We start from the raw sequence: 26,104 nt of genomic DNA, 5'->3' as shown, positions 1-26,104 counted from the left end.
GATCACTGTGGTTTTTGAATGGGAGGAGCCCAAAATTCAACTGTCAAGAGTTGAGTCCTGATATTTATTGCAGTCATTTTTCATTTAACTGCTTCATACTTCCTGTGAACATCAAACAGCACTTTCTAAAAACATAATAGACCCTAAGTGCTTGTCAAATGCCTATAAGTCTCACAGATGGAGGCTGTGGTAAGAGCCCTGTTTTGGGAATTAAATATCTGGTTAAAATTCATAAATACAACTGAAACAGCCCCCCACCTAGATTCCTTACCTGTAAAGTGAGAGGTTGTACTAGGTAGATGATCCCTAAAGTCTTTTTTAGCTTTAAATCTCATCACATTCCCCTTGATACCTTTTACCTAATAGCATCTTATTATTTTCTCTATGGTCACCTTCAAACCCTTTTTCTTATCCTTTATCCATTCTAGGCCTGATCTATGCACTTTAGAGACCCAGGATGATTTTTGTGAATATTAGAGCCTTCCCTCAGTTTTAGCTTGTATGAAAACTTCCTTTAATAAAATAACTCATTTAACCATCATTTCCTTGTGTGCTTTTTAAAGTTTCAGTTCCTGTTTTATTATTACAGATAAATGACCCAGATGCAGAACTGTGGATGGTGAGTATGAATTAAATTTCATATAATACATTATACCTTTCTTTGTCTGGTTCTTTTACCCTTCTGAATTTACTTGCATATCAGATGCTTTAATACCTTTTTCCATGAAGGAGAAAAAAAAACACCTGATTGCAAACTGCTGATATCTTCTTACATATAAAGTATTTTCTGAAGATTCCCACATATTGGGGTAGCTCTTACTACTTAATTTATCTATGGGAAAGAGTCAGTGGATAGGAAATCCTGAGTTCAAATTTAGCCTCAGATACTTCCTAGCTGTATGACTCCAGGCAAGTCACTTTCTCCCAATTGTCTAATCCTTAACCTCCTTTCTGCCTTGGAACAAATACTTAGTATCAATTCTAAGAAAGTAAGGGTTAACAATTATTTTTTTATATGAGAAGGCTACAATATGCAACATTAGCTGAATACCCACATCAATGAAATTAAAGATTCTCTAAAATATAAAAATATGGAGACTTGGAGATCTTTATTACTTTCATCAATTACCTTTGTTGAATTAGCAGAAAAAGCAGACTTTTTTTTAAAGCTGCTCCAGCAAGTGTTATCAAGAAAGTAACTAAGGTAACCTGAGTAGGTCAGAGGAACACAATTTGGGTGTGAAGAAGGATAAAGGGGATATAGGTGATTATAAGGTGATTGGAGGAGGAAAGAAGGTAAATGGGAGGGTATATAGGAGGTAAAGGAAATGGGGTATGTAGGAGAGGTCAAACAGGTTTATTCCCAGAGGCTTGAGGCAGAGAATATAGGGAGGAAATTAGGGCCAGTAAGAAATGTTTAGGTTTGGCAGGAAGGTTTCTCTTGTTAGTTTCTCAAGTCTTTTGAGTGAGGAGTTAAGAGGGCCCCTCCCTGCCAGTCAAACTGATGGCTGGAGGAAGTATTGAGGTAGGTACTTCCTGCCAAGATGGATGCCCCCAGTTCTTTCAAGAAATAAAAGAAAAATGATTCCTTCCCCTTGAGCCCTTGTCTTAATTTTCGACACAGTGATTTGCTAGAGGGTTTGAATAGGTAACAAGGGGATTTATTAATACCAGGGTCAGTCAGAAGGGGAGAGGGGTTCAGGGTTTTCTAACTGCTGCTAGGGAGAGAGTGATGGTGAGGGATGGGTCTCGGAGAGATTCAGACAGAGAGAGTCCAGCTCTCCCAGTCAGGAAGATTTGACTGCCTTTTAAGTAAAGTCTTTATCAAAACATTAAAACTAGGGGTAACTTATTTGAGGATATTCTACTAGCTTACAGAAACTAAACCCACAGTGTCTAATCACCAAGCCCTCCCTTCCACTCAGGACCCAAAGGAAATTTGGGGAAGGGGAGGGATGGAGATGGGAGATCAGGGAGAGGTCCAGAGAAATGAGATAGGTCCAAATTTCCCCAAAACAAAATAAGCACAGGCCAAGGCCGAAGCAATTAGGCCAAAACCAACGGGTTAAGCCAAAGCCAAAGCCTCCAGCCACAGCAAAAGCCAGAAGGCAAACCCCCTCAGTTGGAACTTCACCTCTATTTATAGCTTCAAGTCCTAACTGACTTTCTGAAGATTCTAAGATGTTTAACTGACGTTTTGTGACCGTTAGAAATTACAGAACAAAAGTTTCTGTTAGCCACCTTGCATTACACAAGCAAGTTCGTTCATATTTCCTTTCATTTTAGCCTACAAAATTCAAGAATCAGCTAGCAACTTCTTTAAGACTTATCCTTTTAATTTTGATCAGGAAATCACATCTACCAGGGTTGTGCTTCTACTAAATCTATAAAGGATAATTGCAAAATAAAATCAAAGCAGAATATAAAATACTCAGTTCTTCTAAATACTATCATTTGAAGTTCATGAGAAAGAGGGATTGTGAATAGAAGTCTTTCCTTTGCATGTAATTAAGTGAGTAAATGCTGAACTTTGAGTCAAGATTTAGGTTTGATTTTCATCTCTGACAATAGATATGTGTCTGTTGGCAAATAATTCACCTGTTTTCTTTGATCTTCATTTCCTCACCATTTTGGGGGAGTAAGGTTGAAGTACTGATCTGTGGTTTCACTGATATCCAGTAAAAACAAGTAAACAAACAAAACCCCTTCATCTACCAAAGCAGATCAGCAATGATTCTATAGTTTTACAGAGTTTCCTAAGCACTAAGAAAGTTAAGTGACTTGTCCAAGAGTCATATAACCAATACATGTCTCGCCATAGTGGAAGCTTATTAAATATTGAATCTGTAAAATGGGCACACTACTACCTCATAAAGCTGTTAAAAAAGTTTAAATCTTAAAGCATTATACATAATTGAGTAGTATTATAATATTATAGAATATCTTGAATTTATATTTATAGATCATATTCAGTTCTGTTTGGTCTGACCAGGCATGGTTGTATTACATTTCCAATGAAAAGATTCTAAGATTTCTGCTTTCTTTTGAATTGTGTAGCAAGAGAAGCCAGTGATCTAATTTTATTCTAATCATTTTCCAGGTACTTTAGATTGTTGAATTTAATTCAGTTTACTGATTCAGCAGACTCTTATTATAATACATTTATAATATATTATTATATTATGTTATGACATAAATTATATTACTATTTCCTTCTTCCTATAGTGGGATGGTGGCCATTGTTAATGTCGTCCTCTGAAAGCCAATGAGTTAGTTATACCAGAGATGCCACTGTCTTCTCTAGTCACTGTTTCTCTCTGCCCCAACCTCTACTCTTTAGTGCCCTCTGGCCCATCCTCTCTTCCTCCCAAGATTGAAGCAATGGAGAGATCACAGAAGGTGACTATGACTTTGACTGATCTTAATTTGGAAGGCATTTTAAGGATATCCAAAGATCAGCCTTATTAGATGAAATGCCACTTCTCTGCCCCTACAGTCCCTTCCTCTGATAGATTAGTTCTTCCGAAATCAGGCTTCCCTCAGGTATCTTCCCTGTCTCTTTTTCCCTCCTGTGATTTTTAGTTTTTGTTTGAAGGAAAGGACCTTTGACTTTCATTTATATCCCCATTGCTTAGCACAGAGTCTGGCACATCATTGCTTATTGATTTATTATCCACATTCAGTAAAGAGTCAAATTCAATCACTGAAATTTTGGTATAAGTACTAAACACCTGCTGAAACAGCAACCCAAACTAACCAAATACCAGCATTACAAATAGATTCCACCGTATTTATTGAGTGCACAAAGTGAACATCATTGTTTTCCAGGTACTATTGGACAAGTTTGTAGGACAATTAAAAATAAATTTTAAAATCTCTGCCCTGAAGTTTGGTATTCATTCAATATGAATAAATACATAATTGTCAGGATTTAAGTGAGGACTTAAACTGTTCTCAACATGACAGCTTCTGTAAGAAAATTATCGCAAAAGTTTTAAAACTGTTCTGTTAATAGAATTCGAGGGGGCAGTTGGATAGCTCAGTGGATTGAGAGCCAGGCCTAGAGACGGGAGGTACTAGGTTCAAATCTGGCCTCAGACACTTTCCAGCTGTGTGACCCTGGGTAAGTCACTTGACCCCCATTGCCTAGCCCTTACCACTCTTCTGCCTTGGAGCCAATACACAGTATTGACTCCAAGATGGAAGGTAAGGGTTTAAAAAAGAAAAAAATAGAATTTGATGTTGAAGGGAAGGGACCTTAAAAACCATCTAGTTTAGTCCCTTCATTTTATATATAAGCAAATTGTCGATGTGCCTTATCCAAGATCAAAAGTAGATCCAAGGCCTTTTGATTTCCAGTTCAGTGATATTTCTAGTTCCAATCTTTTGTGCAGTTATATTTAGACTTGTTAAGAATTGTTTCTTTCTTAAAGAAGCCTTTTTTTTTCATAAATGTTTTTTAAAAGGATTTTGAAAACCACTAAAAAGCCTGTTTTAAACTTGAAAGGAGTATAGTGACTTAGGAGCATGGTTATCCAAATAACTAATAATCAAAAGATCATAATGAAGGGAACAATTGTGCTTGAATTTTCTAACATTCTTCTTTTACTAATGTAAGAAATATAAATTGGAGTTTTTGACTCAATAAGAGAGTTATAAAGTAATATTGTGGTCACCGATTTTAAAATATCACAGCTTAAGTCAAAATGACTTTTAGCAGCTTTTATTTACAAAGAGTAGACGAGTGAAAGTGGAAAATGTAGATAAAGAGACAGATAGTTAACAAGCCTACCAGTCCTAAGCGCTTACTCAAACTTAATTAAGGACAATGACAGCCAGTGATTCTATCTTCCTTCCTTCCTGTATCCTCTGAATGATTTGTACCATTCCCTATGCTAAATAATTCTGTAATTGTGTGATACTTGGGAATATTCTGTTTTGCTAACAGGTTATATACATGATACCTGCTATCCTTACTCTGCTTGTTGGACTTAATCCTCTGACCACAGGTATGAAATTGACTTTTGAATTAAACTAAAGCAATCTTCTGACCAGGTATGAAACTAGCTTTTGAACTAAGCTAAAGCAATTCTATTACCTTTTTCTATAAAAATGAGAATCACTCCTATTTAACTCCTGAGAGGAAATGAGGCAATCTAGATTCATGGTTACTTTGTAATAAACACCTTTCTCTTTGAGACCTTCTCCATGAGTCCTTCTTAAATCATCCTTATTATCTTCTTTCAGTTTCTCAATTACTCTTAAATTTCACCTCAGATTTATTCTCTGATCTTCACAATTCCAAAACCTTCAAAATTTTCAATTCTCCAGTATATTTTCTTCTTTCAATTTCTTCTACAAGTCTTCCTTCCAGAAATGACATTCATATCTTTAGGGAATACTAAAGATTGTGTACTGTATCCATAGATATCATTTTAATGGGTTTGTACATTATTATTGAGCATAGAAATTTTCTTCGGTAATTTTCCATGTCCTTGACAGTGATTATCAAATGCTTCCCTCAAGCAAAATTAATCATTTATTCAATGAGGCTAAATTTTATTTTTCATTAATGAAAATATCACACACTAAGTGAGATTTGGGGGTATTTTGGCATCTTTAACAAGTGAGATGAGTAGTTGGTTGCTCTGGGTTGTTTGCTGATCCTTCCAAGGTTACTATCACAGATAATTTGGATCATTCATTTCCTTAGCCTAGAAAGAGGATATTAAAGAAAACAGAATCAAAGCCACTGAAATCATAAAAGGCATGAATAGCAAATTGTTTTTAAATACCAGACTAGAACCAGAGAATACTCTGTAAAGCTTGATAAAATAGTTTTAGGACAATTAAAGAAGTATTTTATATTCTAGATAGTAAGCTTATATATTGTACTTTTGAGAGATGAGTAATTTAAATGGATTCCAAAAGGGTTAGGTTAAATACACTTAAAATTATATCATTTATTTTTTGAGATAATTACAGTATCCTTCCCACTTATCCACTGATGCCTCTTTCAGAGACATGGCATTTTTAGTGTTCTGTTGTCTAGAAAGTAAGACCATCAGGGCCATCTAGCTAACTGCTAGGTATTCCTTTTCTTAAAAAAAATTTTTTTTTTAAATTCTGAACTTAACAAAGCCTAGAAATGTGCATTTTCCTACATATAAAGTAGGATGGAAAAAAGGGATTGTATTTTAAACCATGAATCTCTATTAGGTACACAGAAAAGCAGGACAACGTTTAAGTATAATAAGTTAAACATATGCTTTTCTAAGTTATGCTTAGCATATTGCCTAGAACATATTAAGTGCATAAATGCTTATTGACTATATCTGTGTTTCCTTCTGATTTTCATTATGTTCTTTTCTGTGTATTTTTAAAAATTCTTTTAGTGACCTCTTTGTTTTCTTTTCTTCTTGGAAATGATATTGTTATTATGAGTCTTCTTCTCCCAACTTTCCTCTTTTATTAAAAAAACAAAAATAAAATGCAACAAATATATATAGTCAAACAAAATAAATTCCTATGTTGACCATGTCCAAAAGAATGTCTCATTTTTTACCTTGAGTCTATCATCTCTCCCTCAGGAGGATGGGTAGGATGCTTCATCACAGATCTTCCATAATCAGTGAACAAATTTCAGTCTTTTGAAGTTATTTTTCTTTACAGTACTATTGATATTATAGAAATTATTCCCTGGGTTTGGCTAAGTTTAACCTGCATCAATTCTTACAAATCTTTTCAGGTTTCTCTGAAATAATTTGTAATTTCTTAGAGTGCCATAAAATTTCTTTACATTAATATAATAGAGATTATTTAAAAGTTCTCCAGTTGATGAGCACCCCATAAATGGGCAGTTTTGCAATAATAAAGAGCTGCTATAATTGTTCTTGGATATATGGCTCCCTTTCCTACCACACTTTGGACTATATAGACTTAGTAGTGGTATCTTTAGGTCAAAGGATATATATAATACAATGAATTTTTGGGCATAGTAACAAACTGTTACTTGCCATATTAAGGAATGGCCCATTTATTTCCATAATTTTGTGTTTTTAACAAATATAGATATTTTTGTTGTTCAGTGATGTCCAACTCTACATGATCCCATGGACTTAAATGGCAAACTACTCTAGTATCTTTGCCATTTTCTTTTCTAGTATGTCCCTGTATTACAGATGAAGAACTGAGGCCATATTATTAAGAAAAAAATTTAAACTGCATGATTATATTAAAAGGAACAGAAAAAGCTTTTGTTTTGTCTTTTTAATGTATGTGCTTTATGTTCATGTAAATATTCATCCATTTCATGTCAGTTTTTGTTGACATAATTGGGCAAAATGGTTGCTAATAATTTTTGTCTTTTTTTATCTGTTGTGGATTCTTCTGACACTAACAATGTGATTTTTCCATTTTTTAAAAAAATCAGATTGTTTTATTTTTTCTTAAAAAGATTTAATTTTTTAATGATCCTTATTCTTTGACTTACAGTTTTGTCAATCTATTGTTATTTCCAGCCCTGGATATGTAAATTAACAAGTAGAATTGTCATTTTCATTAGATTGGCTCAGTCTATCTATGAGCAATTTCTATTTCTCCTGTCTTTATACGTGTGAAGTGTTCAGTAATTGTGCTCGATAGTCCTTGGATTTATCTTGGCAGGTAGACTCCCAAATATTTTAAAGGGAATTTCTCTATTTTTTCTTGCTGGGTTTTATTGATAATACACAGTAATGCTGATCTATTTTATATCCTACAACTTTGCTAAAGTTGTAAATTGTTCCCTGGTTTTTAATTTTCTTTTTCTAGAGTTACCGATGTATACTGCCACATTATTTGCAAAGAATGATGGTTTTATTTACTCATTGCCTGTGTTTATTCCTTTTATTTCTTTTGTCTTTTTGCTTTCTTATACAATACTGAATAACAGTGGTGACAATGGAAAGATGCTTCATCCCTGATCTTATTGAGGAGCCTTTTAGTTTATTTCCAGTGCTTGTTCTTGGTTTTGGATAAATGTTATTTATTTTAAGAAAAGATCCATTGATACCTATACTTTTCTAGTGTTTTTAGAAGTTTATTTTGCTTAATTCAGTTAATTAATGAGCTATTTTCTTTAAAAAACTAATTAATTAAGAATATTTTTCCATGGTTACATGATTTATGCTTTTTCCTTCCCCTCCTACTTCCCCCCTCCCAGAGCCAATAAGCAATTCCACTGGGTTTTACATGTATCATTGTTCAGGACCTATTTTCTATATTATTAATATTTACAATAGAGTAGTCATTTAAAGTCAGCATCCCCAATCATATCTCCATTGAACCATTACTGAGCTATTTTTAATAGCCCAAATGTTTTCCTAAACTGGGTAGGTTTCAGAAATATTGGGCCAGAACATATAAGATATAATTTAATGCATCAGTAGTAGAATAGTAAGGTGTGTTAATACATACTTTAAAGATTGGACAAAGCAGTTCTTTTTCCTTTCAGCCAATCTCTAAGCAGGTGGCTGAAATGGTTAGATTGAGCTAATAAAGTCAAAGTCATAGACTTCTCTCAGGCCAAGTAAGCTGTCCACTTAATAAGCTAACTTTTTACTATTTGCTTCTGATTCAAGAGCAGAAGATCAATCAGTAAATATTAATGAAGTGTAAACTATGTGTCAGACATTCTGCTATACCCTAGGGATACAAGTACAAAGAACGAAAGGATCCCTTATTTTAAATGAGCTTATATTCTAATTTAATTTAATCCCCACAATTTCATGTAAAAAGTTTCCACATTTTTCAAAGAATATTGAGTCTTGAATTCTCTCTCCCTTCCCCCAATTCTCTCCTGGTAAGCAATCTCTATAGATTTTACATGTGCAATCACATAAATAATTTTTCTATATTAATTATTTTGTGGAAACTCAACTAGAAAAAAAAATCAAGAAAGTGAAAAAAGTTTGCTTTGGTCTGGATTCAGATTAAATTCTTTTCCTTTGGAATTAGATTGCATTTTTTAGCATGAGTCTTTTGGGATAGTTTTGGATCACTGTATTGCTGAGAATAGGTATTGTTCACTGTAAAGTATTCTTGTCACTGTTTAATGTTCTTCTGGTTCTGCTTATTTCACACTGCTTCAGTTTGTGTAAGTCTTTCTAGGTTTTTCTGAGCTTCTCCTGCTTATCATGTCTTACACTATAATAGTATTCTATTATAACCATATACTATAGCTTATTTAGCCACTCCCCAATTGATGGGTATCCTCTCACTTTCCAAATATTTGCCTCCACAAAAAGAACTGCTTTAAATATTTTTGTATGTGTAAGTACTCCTACCCAACCCACATCCCTTTTTAAAAAATCTCTTTGGGATACAAATCTAGTAATGGTATTGCTAGGTTAAAGGGTATGTACTGTTTTATAGAGCATAGGTCCAAATTGCTCTCCTGAATGATTGAATCAGTTTACCACTCCCCCAATACTGCCTTCATGTCTCAGCTTTCCCATATCTCCTCCAAGTTTTGTCATTTTCCTTTTCTGTCCTAATAATCAATCTGATAGGGATGGGATAATACCTCAGAATTGTTTTAATTTTGCATTTCTCTAAAAATGATTGAGAATTTTTTGAGCTTACATTCCAATAGGGAAGACAAGTGTATATACAAACATGTAGCATAAATAAATGTATAAGATATTTCTTATATATATACAAATAGTATTTAAATATAAGGTACTCTATAGGAATGACAGTAGCAGTTGAGAGGATCAAGAAGGGTGATAATGTTTGAGTTTCATCTTGAAGAGAGATTGGAATGTCTAAGAACAAAGGGCATTTCAGGCATGGAGGATGACCACTGAGTGAAGAAAAGAAGACAAATTTCGCTGGATCAGAGGGTGAGAAGGAAAATAATGTGGACCTGAGGGAGAAAAGATAGATTAGGGTAGATTGTGAATGGCTTTAAAAGTTAAACGGAAGAATTTTGTTCTAGAGGCAATAGGAAGCTGTTGGTGTTAGTTGAGTAGGGGACTTTATGGTCAAATGGTAACTAAAAGTAAATTGCTTTGGCATTAGAGTGTAGAATGGATTGGAGTTACTACTAGAGACTTGAGGAAGGGAGGACACAACTTTGGATTTAGGTATACAATTATTTCCTGTTCTATTCATCCTTCAAGGTCTACATTCAAACCCCCTTCCTTTATAAATTCTTTCCAGACTTCAACTCCAATAATTATATCCTTATTCTGACACTGATATTTATAATCTTTTAACACATATTTGAATGTTGCTTTCAAATTATTTTCTAGCTGTTCATATGTATGTATATTTTATCTTTCCAAGTATACTGTAAGTAAGAGCTACCTTCCATTTATTTTTAATAAATACTTATAGATATATTACATCCTGGTAAAGAAAAGCTTTCTCATCTAGCCATTGCAGTGACTTCTTACCATTTCTTCTCCATACTGGCAGTTAATTTTTCACTGATGCTTCTTCCACAAATGGATTGTCTGAGTGCAGTACCCAATTAAAAGTCTGCCTTGAATACCTGGCATCAGACCATTATTGTTAATAAGATCTTAAACATAAGACAGCTGTCAAAAATCTATACTTTTGATTTTTCTCCTTATAGAAAGTCCTACTGTAAGACATGTGGTCATGATTAATAGTCTTAGCATTGTTTTTCCTAGGCAATTTTACTTGGAAGAGCCTTGCGAAGCTACACTTATTCCTTTGCACTCTGGGAACAATTAACTTGGGCTTCTACCTCTTCCTTCATATGGACAGGAACATCTTACATGAGGAGGAAGGCAGGTGAGCAATGACTTTTGGCAGGTTTGCTTTAAATAGGTAGGAAATTAAGAAGTCTTTAATAGATTAATGTATTTTAAATCAACTTTCAATCAATTAACAAAAATATATTTTCTTTTGCTCCCACCTACCCCTCCTGAACAAACAAAAAAACCTTATAACAAATGTGCAATAAGGAAGAGATTTCCAGTGCCCATGATTCATTCTAGGTGGTAGCATGCTTCAGAATTATTCCTAGGGAATCATGGTTGGTTATTGTATTGTGTATTCAGTCTTTTTCAAGATTATCTTTATAATTTGTTGTTACATTTTATATTGTTTTAGATCTGTTCACTTCACTATTAGTTCATATGTCTTACTAAGTTTCTCTATATCCATTCCTTTCATCATTTCTTATAGCATAGTACTATTCCATTATATTCACGTACTATAATTTCTTTAGCCATTTGCTCCTCAGTTGTGGACAACTCCTTATAGTTCTTAGTCTCTAAAAAAAGAGAGCTGCTATACACAGGGCATCGAGGTGGATAGAGACAAGAGGTACTGGGTTCAAATTTGGCCTCAGACACCTATGAGCTGTGTGACCCTGAGCAAATCCCAATTGTCTAGCCTTTAGCACTCTTCTGCCTTGGATCCTATACTTATTATTGATAAATATTTCTACATATATTTATATAGTCTTTGATCTCTTTGGGGTATAGACCTAGAAGTAGTACTGAAATGGGTACACACAGGTTAATAACTTTTGGGGGATAGTCTTAAATTATTTTCTAGAATGATGACCAGTCCACAGCTTCACTGGTAGTATAATGATACAGTCTCATCTCTGTATAGCTCCTTACTTTTCAAAACATTTTTACATTATCACATGTGATTCCTACAATATGGGCCAAGTATGACAGGTTGTATCCCTGTAAAAAAACTGAGCAGCTTGTGGTGCTATTTCTCAAATCCAGGTCTTCTGATTCCCAATTCCAGAGGTCTTTCAATAGTAACACAGTGCCTCCCCAGAGTAATCACTGCACTTCATGGAAATGAATGCAGCTCTCTCAAACGATAGGCAGAAAAACTTACCACAATATTAATATACAATCCCATAAGCTCAGTAAATTCTTAAACTGATTCTGATGCATAGAACCACAAATGCTCCACAGTATTTTGGGTTGTCTATTTACTGTTTAAATGGTTCCTTTTTCAGCATTCTGTTTTAGTTCAAGTTCAAACTAAATTCTCAGTAATTTCTTAGTTTAATCAGTCAACCAATCAGTAACAATTGAAGCCTAATACTAGTGAAATTTTCATGGTCTATGCCTGTTTCCTATATGCTTAATAGTCTTTTTCCATCAAGCTTTCCTAATGCCTATGTATACATATCCCTACTCTACTAATCTGATGAATTCACCTCCCATCAATCTCTATAGCTAATATTCTGTTCTTACATCCCTGATCCTAATTCGTAGCTCACTTCTTCCCCATTTACTTGCCAACTATTGAAATTCAGAGACTTTTAACAGGTAAATTTTACCCCCATTTTTTTTTTTACCCATTAGTTTCTGTTTCTGTCTTCAGATTATATTCAATACAGCCTAGGTCTATTCCCAAACTGCCACAAGATAAAAAGTTATTGCTTCACTGGTGAATCTGAAAATAAATTCTCTTTCTTTGCCCTTCTCTTTATACACACACAAACACACATACTTGTGTATACATACATATAAATAAAATCCTTGAATGAACAGTAAACAGTGTATTGAATCTGGTGATATGAAAGGAAAAGGAATAGGAAGGATGGGAAAACCTAGTTTTTTCAAGTCCTGTACTCATATTCACTAACTTTGGCTTTGAATAGTCTTTCTAAATTAAAAAACATACTTGATCATTAACTCACAATATAGAACTCCATCTAAAAGAGCATGTGCTCTTTAGTAATCAGAAATTCTTCAGTGGTCACCCCTCCTCACTGACAGATACCTAACTCAATCTGCATCATTAAATATACAATAAATAGTTCTTGAAATTTGATCTGGTCTTATTGTAGAACTTTTTTTTTCTAGACCTATAATTTTACCTGTGTAGGACATTCCCAATAAACAATTTCCCTTATTATTAAGAATAACAGCAATAGTTAGCATTTATAGAGAACTCTAAGTTCTCCAAAATACTTTCCATATATTATCTCATTTTATTCTTACAACAATACTGTGAAATAAATCTATTACCATCTCCACTTTACAAATGAAGAGGCTGAGAAATTAAGTTAGGTGACTTCCCTTGGCTCATACTGGTAACTAAATGTTTGAGGTGGGATTTGAACATGGGTTTTCCTGACTCCAATTCTTAGAGAATTGTCTGTATTGGTTAGAAGAGAAGTGTTTTGCCCAACTTCATATAGCCACTGTGCAAAAGAGACAATTTTTTCAATATATAATTTCATATGTTAGATTCACCATTTTAAAAAATCATTGCAAGAAATAGGAATCACACTTCCTTGGTTCTTGTTTGGTAGCACAGTGCCTGGCATATATTAGGGTCATGATAAATTCTTGTTGGATTACTGATTTAACCTTTTTGTTTGTTTCTGGTGGTTTTTTTAACTTTCTCACAAGAGGAGAGTCATTTCTCTTATTTTTGTAACTTTGTAACTCCTGAATAAAGTGATATTGAGGCTAGGTATCCAATGAAAAATTAGTATTAGAGGAATTGTGGATAGAGTACTTAATTTCAATTTTTCATTTTTTCTTAAACACTTTTTTAAGTGTTTATATAAAAATACTATACTTTTCTTCTTAGGGAGCTCTTCGGACTTGGGATTATTATAATATGGCTGAGTCTTTGCCACATTTCAACAAAGTAAGTTTTCAACTCAATAGTTTAAAATTAGGGAACCTCAGGACTAGCAAACCAAGTACTATTATTGATGAAAATGCTAGTGAGGGAAAGAGTTTTAAAAGTACCTACTTTTCTAGAGAAAACAAGTTGGCTTTGTGATATAAGACTACTGTGTTATAAGAAGTAGCAGTTATTATTAATCTTAGATGTTAAAGAAATCTCTTGGAAATCATGGCATACTTCAATAAGTTTTACTTTGCCTAAACACTTTACCAATAAATAAAACAGTATATGAAAGTGTATATTCATTGCATCTTTTTTGATCTTTGGCCTTGTATCAAAAGCACTTTTGATATGATGGCTTTTAATTAAAATAACATTGATCTTTTGCTTCTTTCTAGAAATCCAATTGGTAGAAGAGTTCAACTGGTTGTTGCCATTACTATTTCTCTTTGCCTGTTTATCACATGGGTCTACATATATGTAAACAAAGAGTTGCGTTCCACTTGGCCAACACACTGCAAGACGGTCATTTAGATGAATTTTATCATCCATTTCACAAAATGGGTATTTTCATAAATCTGTTATAAAATTTAGTTATAAGCTAGTCAATTTAAGTAATAATTTTATATGATTTAAGATGTAAAAGTAAAAGGTTTTGACCTGAGTTCTTTAAGGATTGACTGATTATTAGTCTTAAGAGTAGATAGAAATAAGAAGTCATTGGAAGTCTTTTTTAAAAAGGAAAGTGCTGTGATGTAGTGGAAAGAATACTGAACTGAGTCATGGGTTTTGACTACTATTCTGAGCTATTATTATATACTAGTTGAATGCACTATCTCACAAACTGTGAAGAAAGTTCTCTGTAAACAGTAAAGAGCATTAAAAAAAAAAAAACATGGGGCAGCTGGGTAGCTCAGTGGAGTGAGAGTCAGGCCTAGAGACAGGAGGTCCCAGGTTCAAACCTGGCCTCAGCCACTTCCCAGCTGTGTGACCCTGGGCAAGTCACTTGACCCCCATTGCCCACCCTTACCAATCTTCCACCTATGAGACAATACACCAAAGTACAAGGGTTAAAAAACAAACAAACAAAAAATCATGGGTTATTCAAAGAGATAATTAAAAAGGAGAAAGAACCTACTTATACAAAAATATTTTTAGCAGCTTTTTGTAGTGGCAAAGAATAGGAAACTGAGGGAATGTCCATAGGAAATGGCTGAACAAATTGTGGTACATGTTGGTGATAGAATTCTATTGTTACTATAAGAAATGATAAGCAAGATCATTTCAGAAAAAGCTGGAAAGATCTGTAGGAACAGATGCAGAGTGAAATAAGCAGAACTGGGAGAAGATTGCACACAGTAATAGCAATATTGTATGATGATCATCTGTGAAAACTTGGCTACTCTCAGCAAAGCAATTATCTGGGTCAATTCTGAAATACATATGATGGAGAATGCTATCCATTTCCAGAAAAAGAAGTGCTGGAGTCATGTTTCAGATCAGTGTTTTTATAGTTTTATTTTGGGGTTTTGGTTATGAGAGTGCTCTTACAAAAATGACCAATATGAAAGAGTGTTTTGTATGACAAAAATAAAATTTAAAAAACATCATCAAAACAAAAACAAAAAAAAACTTGGGCTACTGTGTATTGGGCAACTGGTCAATCTCTCTATATTTCTTCATCTAAAAATACCTTCCCTACCCACTTCATAAAATTATTTTGGTAATATGTAGAAACTCAAAAGTATAAGCACTCTACAAACTCAGGGTAGCATTATTATTACTTAAGGGTTTTGAAATTAAAAAGAGCAAAGGAAAGGAAAATGGCTTAAATATATTTCCAAGACAAGGAACAGAGAGATTCATGAATGGTTCACCATACTGAACCAGTATAAAATAAGAGGGATCTCAGGTATTCAGTATAGTCTTAAGGCTGAGAAAAATAGAGAGGAATATTTATTTTGGAGAATGAAAAAGAGGTTTGCTATAAAGGGCAGATAAGGAAATAAGAAAGGAATTGTCCAGGATATCCTAAAAAAGAAACAGACCAAAGTCTAGACATGAATTTTGTTTAGGAAAAAATTTAATGAGAATAGATGTAGCTTTTTAAGACTTGAAAAATAACATTACTAACCAATTAAATAATTAGAATGTAAAATAACTGCTATTATGAATTTTTCCCAAACCCTCATTCATTTTATATCCTTGTAAATTTTTAAATGTTATATCCATAGAACACTGGATGAGTTGACCTATATGATGGAAAAATATTTTATTAATTTTATTTTTGATTACTGATTTTATTTAGGAGACTGAGGCCTAGTGAAGTTAAGTGACTTGCTCAAGTCACTTATGAAAAAGGTAAGGCTTTTATCAGTTCTGAGTTTTCTATTTTACCTCAATACTATTCTTTTTTTAAAAGCTTTAGTCAAAGTGAGGAGAGATCTCATTTGTCACTTTGTAGATAGGTTCATCTCAACCTTCTTAATATATGCCAATTTGCCTCAAAAGCCATTTTTCTAAGAGTGTTTCAAGGGAATAGAAAATTAATTCCTATGATGGAAACATGTACAAGGGATGGTGCTATTTCTTGGTATGGAGGTACTTACAACATGATGTACTAGAAAGAGCACTGAAGTTGGAATCATAAGTCGTGGGTTCAAGTCATTTAAGAAAACAGGGTCAGAGGAATTATATGAAGGATGGAATAACAATAATAGAGTTAGAACTTGAAAGCATTTTAAGATACCATCTAATTTGATTTTATTTAGGAAACTGAGGCCTAGTGAAGTTAAGTGACTTGCTCAAGCCCACACAAGAAGTAACAGCCAAATTTCAACCCAGATCATCAGCTACCAATCCAGCATACTTTATGCTACCCCAAGTCTCAGGTTGCTCAGAAAGCGCTTTGCAAACTTTAAAGCTGAGCTTTGAAGCACCAGTGAAAACTACTGTATATTTTGGATAGTGCTACTTTGCAGGAAAAAATGGTGATGGCTCCACCACTTGGCCAAGAGCTTTTTCAGATCTTCATTCACAGCTAAATCTGCTGGGCAGGAGTTTCTGCTTTTTTGTGTTCTGTGCACTTAGTTTGGCCAGTTATTTTGATCAAAAATGTTACAGAGGGGGTACTTCATTCTGGCAGAAGGAATACTGCATTCTCTTCCATCAACTGCAATGAAGTTTTATGAATGGAGGAGACAGACAAAATTAATCTTAAAATCTTATGCTTTAGCTAATAAAGTATTCTCTTTTTTTTCAAAGTGGTACACATTTTACCAATTTGTGACATTTTATTTCTGTAAAGGGGATCTTTCTGTTATAAAGTCAAAATATCAATCTTGATTCCTTTCACTTCTCTTCAATCTTTCTCTGTCTACAGGCTGCCCACAAATGTGCCTATGTCTCTCTCATTCTCAAAAAAACTCTTATTTGATCCTTTTAAGCCTATTAGTAATTGGCCCATGAGCCTCTTGCTTTTTGTGACCAAACTCCTTGAGAAAACCATATACAACAAGCACTACTTCCTTTCCTCTCACTCTCTTCTTGACTACAGTTGGGTTCAAACCTTATCATTCAACCAAAACTTCTCTCTCCAAAGTTATTTATATATCTTGATTGGCAAGTCTAATTACCTTTATCAGTTCTCATCCTGACACTTGATTGAATGGTTTGGCAAAGAATTATATTTAGCAATATCATCAATGATACCATGTTTTGAGAAACTTTGCAACAAAAAACAAGCTTATCCATCACAATAATAATCCCTAAGAGAATGCAATCTCTTTGATAGCAAAGACTATATTTTGTCAATATTTCCCCGCTGCCTAATAGGGTGCCTGGAACATAAGTGCTTAATAAGCAAAGCATTTGCTTGTTGATTTATGATTTTAGTAAATTATGTGAAAACTGTTAAGAATTTTACAATAAAAAATCTGTATGTTAACACTTTAATTTTAGGTTGAATATTACCTGGGTGACTGAACATCATAACCTCCTTGATACTCAATTTCCTTATTTGTAAATGAAAGACTTGGTTGAGCTTGTTGGCCATTGAAGTCCCTTAGAGTTCTATATCTATTAACATGTGTTATAAAAAATGTAGGAAATTCTTAATTTGAGTAAAATATTATTTACTAAGAAAATTATTTACATAGATTTTATCAACCATGTGAGGTATGACAATGTTTTATAGGGGTAGCCATTACTACATAGTTTGGAAACTACTGCCTTAAAGAAGGATATGAGTTATTTTCATCATTAATATGAAGGAGAAGCATAAATACAAAAAAAAAAAGGATACAAAATTTTCTTGATCTAGACTATGAATTCATTGATTTGGGGAACTTAAAAAGTATGGAGATCCCTTCCACCAATAGACATCAGCAACTCCTCTACCCACTTGCCTGAGGTACTGAAAAGTTAAGTAATTTGCCCATGGTCACATCATAAAACATAGTTATAGAATCTTTAAGTTCAGTTCCTTCAATCAAGTCTGTCTCTAATTGCCTAGTCCACCAGCTAAAAGTATAATGTGATCTATATAACTGGTGACCTAAATATATCAGGGTAGTAGCAATGAAGTTGCATTTGGTACCTGAGTCTCAGTTATGGTTATGATCACATCTTAAAACTTTGCTGGGAGGTCCCCATATGGTGAAACACAGCTTCTATACATTCACCTATGAAATGATTAGTGATCAAACCAAGTAGCTTTCAGGGCAAAGAATAATAAAAGCATCTATCTCCTAGAGTTGTTTTGAGGATAAAATGAGATAGAAAATGTGTAAAGCACTTTGCAAACTCTTAATCTTTCAGTTCTTTGTAAATGCTTTATTATTATTATTAGCTCCATCAGGAAACAGGAAGATCATAGGTATTGTTCTAACCACAGAACAAATGCCATTTTATCCAAAATAGAATTTCTAAAATATATGACAAACATGCCAATGTGGAAAATATATAATTAATGTATTACACATGCTAAACAAAGACTGAGATATTTATTGACAAAAACAAAGTAAGTTCTATCATGTTTGTTAAAATTAACAAAAAGAAAAGCCATTCAAGAAATAAAATTTCACTTTCAGTCTTTCTTGTAATACATGATCCTATCTGGAACCCTACCCTTCCCTTTCAACACCATTTTATCTGTATAAACATGCACTGTACCAAAAGCCTGGCTCTCTGGTGGTGTTTCTATAACTCCTTCCAGTGTGATATGGTGCACACCATGAGTATCTATACAGTACCCACCATCATGAGTGTGACCAGCAAGGAAACACACCACACATTTATGAGACCAAATAATTGAGAGAGCATCTCTGTAATTCCAGGCAAGGCACACACTGTCAGAGGAGTCTGGGTGAATAGGAATGTGACCTGTAATTAAAGAGGAAAATACAATGTTAACTAGTTCAGGAATATCTTTCCATTAAAATTACTGGTTTCTGAGAACTATTATTTGGTATCAATATGAAATACCACCTCAGTATTCAGACTGATTAAAGAGGGCCAAGGATGACCCAGATTGAAATTCAAATAATCTTACGTTATATTTCAAGGTTATTCCCCTTTTTAGCAAAATGGAGCAAGAAAGTTTATACAGAGGCAGAAAAATCCCATTTTGTAATTTCATGCAATACAACTATAATCTCAAGATAATCAGCATAATGCCTTGGTCTGAGCAAGTAGAGAGATGCCCCTTTTTTATTTTTTAAAAATAAATTATTAAAAAAAGAGTTCTGCTCATGCATTGTTAGGATAAACAAGCTTGCTCCCCCCATTCCCCCAATCTAAATAGTCTATATTGATTAAAAGATGAAAACAGGGGGCAGCTGGGTAGCTCAGTGGATTGAGAGTCAGGCCTAGAGATGGGAAGTCCTAGGTTCAAATCTGGCCTCAGACACTTCCCAGCTGTGTGACCCTAGGCAAGTCACTTGACCCCCATTACCCACCCTTACCACTCTTCCTCCTAGGAACAAATACACAGAAGTTAAGGATTTAAAAAAAAAAAGATGAAAACAAAGGATATGAGGTTTCACCTATCACTTGCTCCTATTTTTTAATCATTTTTTCTCACAATACCCCTGTGAGGTACAGTGTGCCTTTTACAGATAAGAGAACCACTGGAAAAGGGCAAATATTTCCTTTGGATTCCAGTATGAGTGTCTAAGTAGAGCAAGGAAGATCATGAGCTCCTGAATACCAGACAAGACCATATTGAGAACAAAGGTTGAGAATCAGAGAAATAATGAAAAATACTGTTTTTTAAGCCACAAGAGTACAAAAGTAACAAAAAAGAAGTAGGAGGAAGCTGCTATACACAGGAGCACTTAGGAGCAACATGTCCAAAACTGAACTTATTCGGCCCCCCAAACTCAATTTTCTTCCCAAACTTCCCTATTCCCACCATTCTCCCAACTCACCAAAGCTTAAAACCTCAGTATCATCCTTGAATCCTCACTTTCCCACATATGTAATCTTTTGCCAAATCTTCTAATTTCTAATAATTCTCCTACATATCCTTTCTCTCTACTCAAATAATCATAGTCCTAGTTCAAGCAAATCTTTCCTCTTATCTGGACTATTGTAATAGCCTTCTAAATTATCTCCCTGCCTTAAGTTTCTCCCCATTGCATTCCATCCTCCACTCAGTTGCCAAAATGGTTTTTCTAAAATGTGATCAAGTTCCTGCTCAATAAACTCCCTATTGCCTCTCTAGGATCAAATATAAAGTCCTCTGGCATTCAAAAACCTTCATAACCTGGCAATTCCTACCATTCCAGTCTTAAACATTGTTGCTTATTCATATCCAACTCATGACCCAATTTGGAGTTTTCTTGGCAAAAATATTGGAGTGGTTTGCCATTTCCATCTCCAGGTCATTTTATATCTTCTCCAGCTCATTTTACAAATGAGGGAACTGAGGCAAAAAGGGTTAAGTGATTTGCCCAAGGGCATACAGCTAATATATGTCTGAATTCTGGGAAGATGACTCTAGGCCCAGCACTCTAAATCAATGTACCTAGCAGCACAATCTTACTTCTTACCCCTCTCCAAACACTCTATGATTCAGTAACATTGGATTAATTGCGAACTCCTACAACACAATACGTTTTCTGTCTTTGTACTGGCTGTTCCACATGTCTGGAATATGCTACCCACTCCCCTACACCAATTAGTTTTCCTTGTTTCCTTTAGGACTCAATTCAAAGGCCATATTCTGCAGGAGGCCTTTCCCATTGCTAATATCTTTCCATTTCAGTTTACACTTCATCTATTCTGTATATGTTTTATGTGTGTTTTATTTACAAATTGTATTTTCCATTAGACTGTTTTTGGCCTTTCCTAGAAACTGCTTAGCACAATGACACAAACATTTAATAATGTTTTTTGACTGACTGACTCTTTCAACTCAACATGTCCTAAAGACTGCACTGGATTTCAGCACAGTTCAATAACTGATATTCAATAATTTTAATTATCAGATTAGGTTAAATCATGCTCATGTTAGTTTAAGAAAGGAAATGTGCAATGCAGTTTAGAAGTATTTCTACCCAAAATGTTGTCAGCGTGGTCCCTGTTTTCATAGAATATTGAGTTCGTAGATGTCTGAGAGATAAACAAACCTTTCTCAGAATCTCAACATAAAATCACATAGGCTAAAAATTAGCAAACAATATGACATTCTCATTTCATATTACCCATTCAAATTGCTTATTTCTGCCCAGTTTTTTTTTCTCCTTCAGCCTACTACCGAAGGAAAAAGAATCATACGTAATAGAAATTAGTGAGCCAAGATGCTCAGAATGAGTCATATGAACATTTCAAATTGAAATTTTGATATGGCATTGAGATATTGTTTTTTTATAATCTGACTGAATATTTGACATATATATGTCTTCCCAGTGCTATGGCTCTGTGGGTCTTCCCAGACTATAATCCTAAGGTTATGGCTCTTTGTGGTTTTCTAAAAATCTCCTTGTCCTGATTAAAGGCCTATTATTATAACTACTTTGGTAGTTCTGTATTTTTTTTAAAGTCCACATTTATTAATCCCATTTGAAGGAGATATAAATAATTTAAATATGCATTTATTTGTTATACTACGTGGTAGAAGAAGTAACAGGAGGAGGAGAAATAAAATCTATCATTTATGTTTGCATGATCATGGGCAACAGTCATTGAACATTATTTCTGGTAACTGTAAGGAAGACTAAATTGTAAATTGTAAGACAGCTACCAACCTGTGCTTTCCTTACAAGGAACTCCCTACTCCAATTAAATGACAAGTTCAAATGAAAATACATGGCTTTAAGGTATGTAAAACATTCTAAAATATTTTATTTTGCAAATGGTCATTTCTTGATTCACCCTGAAAAATTAATAATATTCATGTATTTCTCAATAAGAAACTGAAACAAAATTTTAATTTTATATAATCAGAATATCAAAATAGAATTTTTTCTTTTTACAAAAACAAAAAATTTCCCTTTTCCTAAAATAGTTAAGTAATAAGTAATTCAGAAAGACACAAAACTAAAACCTACCCACAACTACTACCTTTTCTTGGTTTGTGTCAGAGAAAGTAAGAACTGCATTGAACCAGTCCAATTGCTCTTGACTGTATCCTCCATTAAACTGGACAAACTGAGGTTCGGAAAGTCCTGTAACAAATAAGGCAGGTCAAACATATATGTTGTTGATCATTTAAATATTCTATTTAATCTTAAGACTGAGAAACTAGTATTTATTTTGCTTAAATGAATGCAACGTTGGATAATCATTAATTTTTTTCAGAGTTGAGAAAACTACGAATCATACTGTAACATAATTTGTTACAAATGAGCTATGTGACATTTATGTTTGTCACTGAATCCTGACCCTGAATAGTAACATTATGGTTTTACCTTAAGTATTCATCTTCCTGCTGAATAAAAGATAACTGAAGAATTTTAAGAAACTACATTAGATTCTCAGCTCAAAGGAATAATTCACCTTGAGGGCTATTCAGTTCCTTATTTGGATTCTTCTCCTTCAGCATCTTCATACTTTCCTGATATTTTGGAGAAGACTCCTCCATTCCAAGGACACTTAGATCATAAGCATCAAGTAAAACGAACCGAAATTTAGGGAAAGGTACAAAGTGGTAAGCATAATAGTTTTCTGAAGGTATAGTCTCAGGACAATGTGCAATCTGGTCTCCTAAAAATTTTGTGTTAAGTTTAGAGTTTCTTAAATAGTCTCTGCTGAAGTTGTATAATTCATGGTTTCCCCATGTATGATGAATAGGAGGTCTGAGTTTTTTAAATTCTTTTATGACATTTTTAAGTGACTCTTCTGACATTTTATACTGTGCATTAAATCCATCAATGAGATCACCAAGTTGCAACACAAAAGAGGGATGACTGCTTTCTTCATTCCACTCTTCAATAGCCCCTTGAAGATGATGAAGACTATACCGGTAATATCTCCTTCTGGTTCTTAGGTAATTATAGCCATCTTCTAAATCAGCATATTGAATATCTGCTATAACTCCAAAACTGAAGTATGGTTTTGAGATCCCCTCTATAGCTCCTGAACTGGATTCTGAGATCTCATCTATGACTTCTGGACTGGGTTCTGAAATCCCATCTATGGCTCCTGGACTGAGGTTTTTATCCATAACTTTCAAATTGATTTTCTGAAAATTAAATTACATAAAAAAGGACAAGTCAATTTTAAAACATCAATTCTCTAATTAAGGACTGACAGTTTAAACTGGAAAAAATACTGAAACAAGTTTACTTTGAAATGAATTCTAAATGAAATTGAATATAGGCTTATAGATATTAGAAATACACTCACTCCCACCCCTTGTGAGCATGCCCAGGTAGTATGCCAGCATCAGTTATTTATTAATATTTCAGCATTAGTCAAGAAATGACTGACTATGAAAATAATTTTTTGACTAAGGTAAATGGGGTTGTGGGGATGAAATTTGTACATTATTCCCTACTGTTTTGGAATATTACCCCTAAACCGTGTTTTAACATATTACAATTTTTTCCTTTTTCAAGATTCCTATAAATGTCACCATTTGGAGGAAAAAAGAATTGTTTGAGGGGATGGATATTTTGGACATTTCTCTCTTGAGATAAAAAATGGCTTAAATATTAATATTATAATATTAAAAATTATTTCTGGTAGCACTGCATCTAAAAATAAAATAAAGAACATTAATATTTGTTTCTGTCATAGTTATTACATGAACATCTTTCAGAGTTCAGCCCTCTCCTGGCACCATCAAACTGTCTCAATAATCATGGATGATATATTCTATTTTACCAAAAGTCTGAACTTTACAACCACCCTATGATGTAAGTACTATATGTTTGAGGAAACTAGGGTTCATAGAGTTTAAGACACAAGTCCACAACTAGTCTAAGTCAGAGATGGGCTTCAAATATGGGTATATCCAATGCTCCTTCCATTTCTCATGTTGATTCTTTATAGACAATCAGGGGACAAGGACAGATGGAAAGTGGATGAACTATACATAGGCAAATTTTGAGAAAAAAAGGTAATTACTATAATAAGATGAACAGAAGAGAGATGGAAAAGCTGGATCCCTAGTCTGATCTGTCTGCCAATCAGGGGGAACAGTTACTGGACCAAGCCTTCAGGTCCCCAGGCATTCACTGAGGACCTTGTGCCCACAGCCTCTGGCCCCCTCCCTGAGATTAGATGTCCCTTATCAGCTATGAAGAAGCTATAGAAGACTGAGACCATTGTCCCCTTAGATATCTGGGGAGGGGGGAGATGGCATGGGCATTGTACCCCCAAACTACAGAAGTGTTTCAGACAAACTATAAGCAGGGAAATTCCTTTGCCTCCTTCTATCCTTGTGACTCCTAACCCAAAACAGCTAATAACTCCTACAAGACCCTGAGAGGATTATCCTCCTTGGATTGTCCTTTGAGATGGACAGAGACACACTTCCTTGATATCATCAAGTTGTATCTCAGACATCCATCTGGTCCTCCAAACTATGAAGGCCACCCCCATGCCTTTAGGCAAACCTCTGTATACTAAGAATTTACTGAGGGAAGTCCCAGACTCACCCACTTCAGACTGAACATAGACCTTAAAGTACTTAATGATCCCAGCTTAGGTGGTCTAGCAGACCTAATCAAATGTTAACCTTTTAGGGCAGCTGGGTAGCTCAGTGGAGTAAGAGTCAGGCCTAGAGATGGGAGGTCCTAGGTTCAAACCCAGCCTCAGCCACTTCCCAGCTGTGTGACCCTGGGCAAGTCACTTGACCCCCATTGCCCACCCTTACCAATCTTCCACCTATGAGACAATACACTGAAGTACAAGGGTTTAAAAAAAAATGTTAACCTTTTAGTCTCAAAAGTTTCCTCCATTGTACCAGAGATCTGTTCCTAAGAAGACCAACACCTGGGCTGGAACCATACTTTTAGTATCTATTATAAGTAGACCACTCTTTGCTTTCAGGCTGTCAGTGTAGGTCTGATGTCCTGAGTTCCCCAAAGGGAATGAAACCACCCTGGATTCTATTGTTCTTTGAAGAATCATCTCTCCTGGTGCATTCTCCCAGGGATACTGTCCCCAGAGCCCCAGGGTTTTGACTACCTGTAGTTTTTGGCATTTGGCTCTGTGATAGAGGCTAGATTATACTGGACCTACCTCTTTCCTGATTAAAGACTTGGTTTTTCTGACTACTTTGGTAGTTGTGGGAAGCCGTTCTATGTATTAAAACCTTTGGAGAAATAGGATCAAATTTAGGGCCTGTTATCTGGATTCCCTACGTGACCAATCCAGGCTGAGGCAGTCTTTGTGTTTGGTCCTGGTCACCTGAGCCCCAAAAGGCTCTGGTACCAGCAGGTAGGTTAATCCAAAATCAACTTGATCCCTCCGAAAAGGCTATTAGAAGTCATTTAGAGAAACAGAGTCTGTAACAGATATTTTATCTGGATCCCATTACAAAATCATCGGCAAGTAAAACTGTGTGTATGATTTTTCTGCACTGCATGTCAGGAATGCAGACAGAATGGGCCATCTAAGATAAAAATCTGAGGCTCCTCTTTTGACTCAGTTTTGATCCCCACCTTTCTTAGAACTCCTATTGGAAAACTTTGAAGTGGCAGACCAGCATCTACTGAGTTAATGATTCCTCTCCTTGATAATTAAGAAGCCTAAACCCTAACAAACATTACTTAAGATAAGTCTGCATACTTAGATAAGTATGGCGCTTTTAGTCTTGACTTTATTTGTCCAGGTGCCTATAATCCTGGAAGACAGAACTCAATAAGTGAGCATCTCCATAAAAATATTTCCTCTCCCAGAATTATCCCTACAAATTGATGGTTGGAATTTGGCCATTGTCTTGGTACTTATACCTTTACTCTTTAGAGTTTAATGGGTTATGTATAATCTGTTACCCCTTCATAGCTGTGTTCTTTGTTTG

General features: G+C 34.6%; 2 protein-coding genes across 2 annotated transcripts in view; one reads left to right on the top strand and one right to left on the bottom strand.

Moving 5' to 3' along the window:
- The window catches only part of TMEM220 (transmembrane protein 220), a 29,219-nt gene extending 15,053 nt beyond the window's left edge, over positions 1-14,166 (top strand). Inside the window, 5 exon segments of the mRNA XM_044675178.1 lie at positions 590-619; positions 4,949-5,009; positions 10,680-10,803; positions 13,591-13,650; positions 14,031-14,166. Of these exon segments, the coding sequence (XP_044531113.1) occupies positions 590-619; positions 4,949-5,009; positions 10,680-10,803; positions 13,591-13,650; positions 14,031-14,166 (411 nt within the window).
- Positions 14,167-18,470: 4,304 nt separating this feature from the next.
- Positions 18,471-23,818, bottom strand: ADPRM (ADP-ribose/CDP-alcohol diphosphatase, manganese dependent). Its single transcript, XM_044673733.1, has 3 exons — positions 22,633-23,818; positions 22,185-22,301; positions 18,471-19,014 (listed from the first exon to the last, which is right to left on the bottom strand). Exons 1-3 carry the CDS (start codon positions 23,297-23,299, stop codon positions 18,719-18,721), a joined length of 1,080 nt encoding a protein of 359 aa, XP_044529668.1. The 5' UTR covers positions 23,300-23,818; the 3' UTR covers positions 18,471-18,718.
- Positions 23,819-26,104: the final 2,286 nt, after the last annotated feature.

This window comes from Gracilinanus agilis, chromosome 4, assembly GCF_016433145.1.
Source record: "Gracilinanus agilis isolate LMUSP501 chromosome 4, AgileGrace, whole genome shotgun sequence".
In the NCBI taxonomy this organism is placed as follows: Eukaryota; Metazoa; Chordata; class Mammalia; order Didelphimorphia; family Didelphidae; genus Gracilinanus; species Gracilinanus agilis.
This window is presented reverse-complemented; position numbering and strand designations above follow the sequence as displayed.

Coding starts and splice junctions, on each gene's coding strand:
- ADPRM (XM_044673733.1), bottom strand. CDS start 23,299: ATGGATAAAAACCTCAGTCCAGGAGCCATAGATGGGATTTCAGAACCC. Junction 22,302..22,632: donor GGAACTGAATAGCCCTCAAG/GTGAATTATTCC, acceptor TATTTGTTACAG/GACTTTCCGAACCTCAGTTT. Junction 19,015..22,184: donor AGAAAAGGTAGTAGTTGTGG/GTAGGTTTTAGT, acceptor CTTTAATTACAG/GTCACATTCCTATTCACCCA.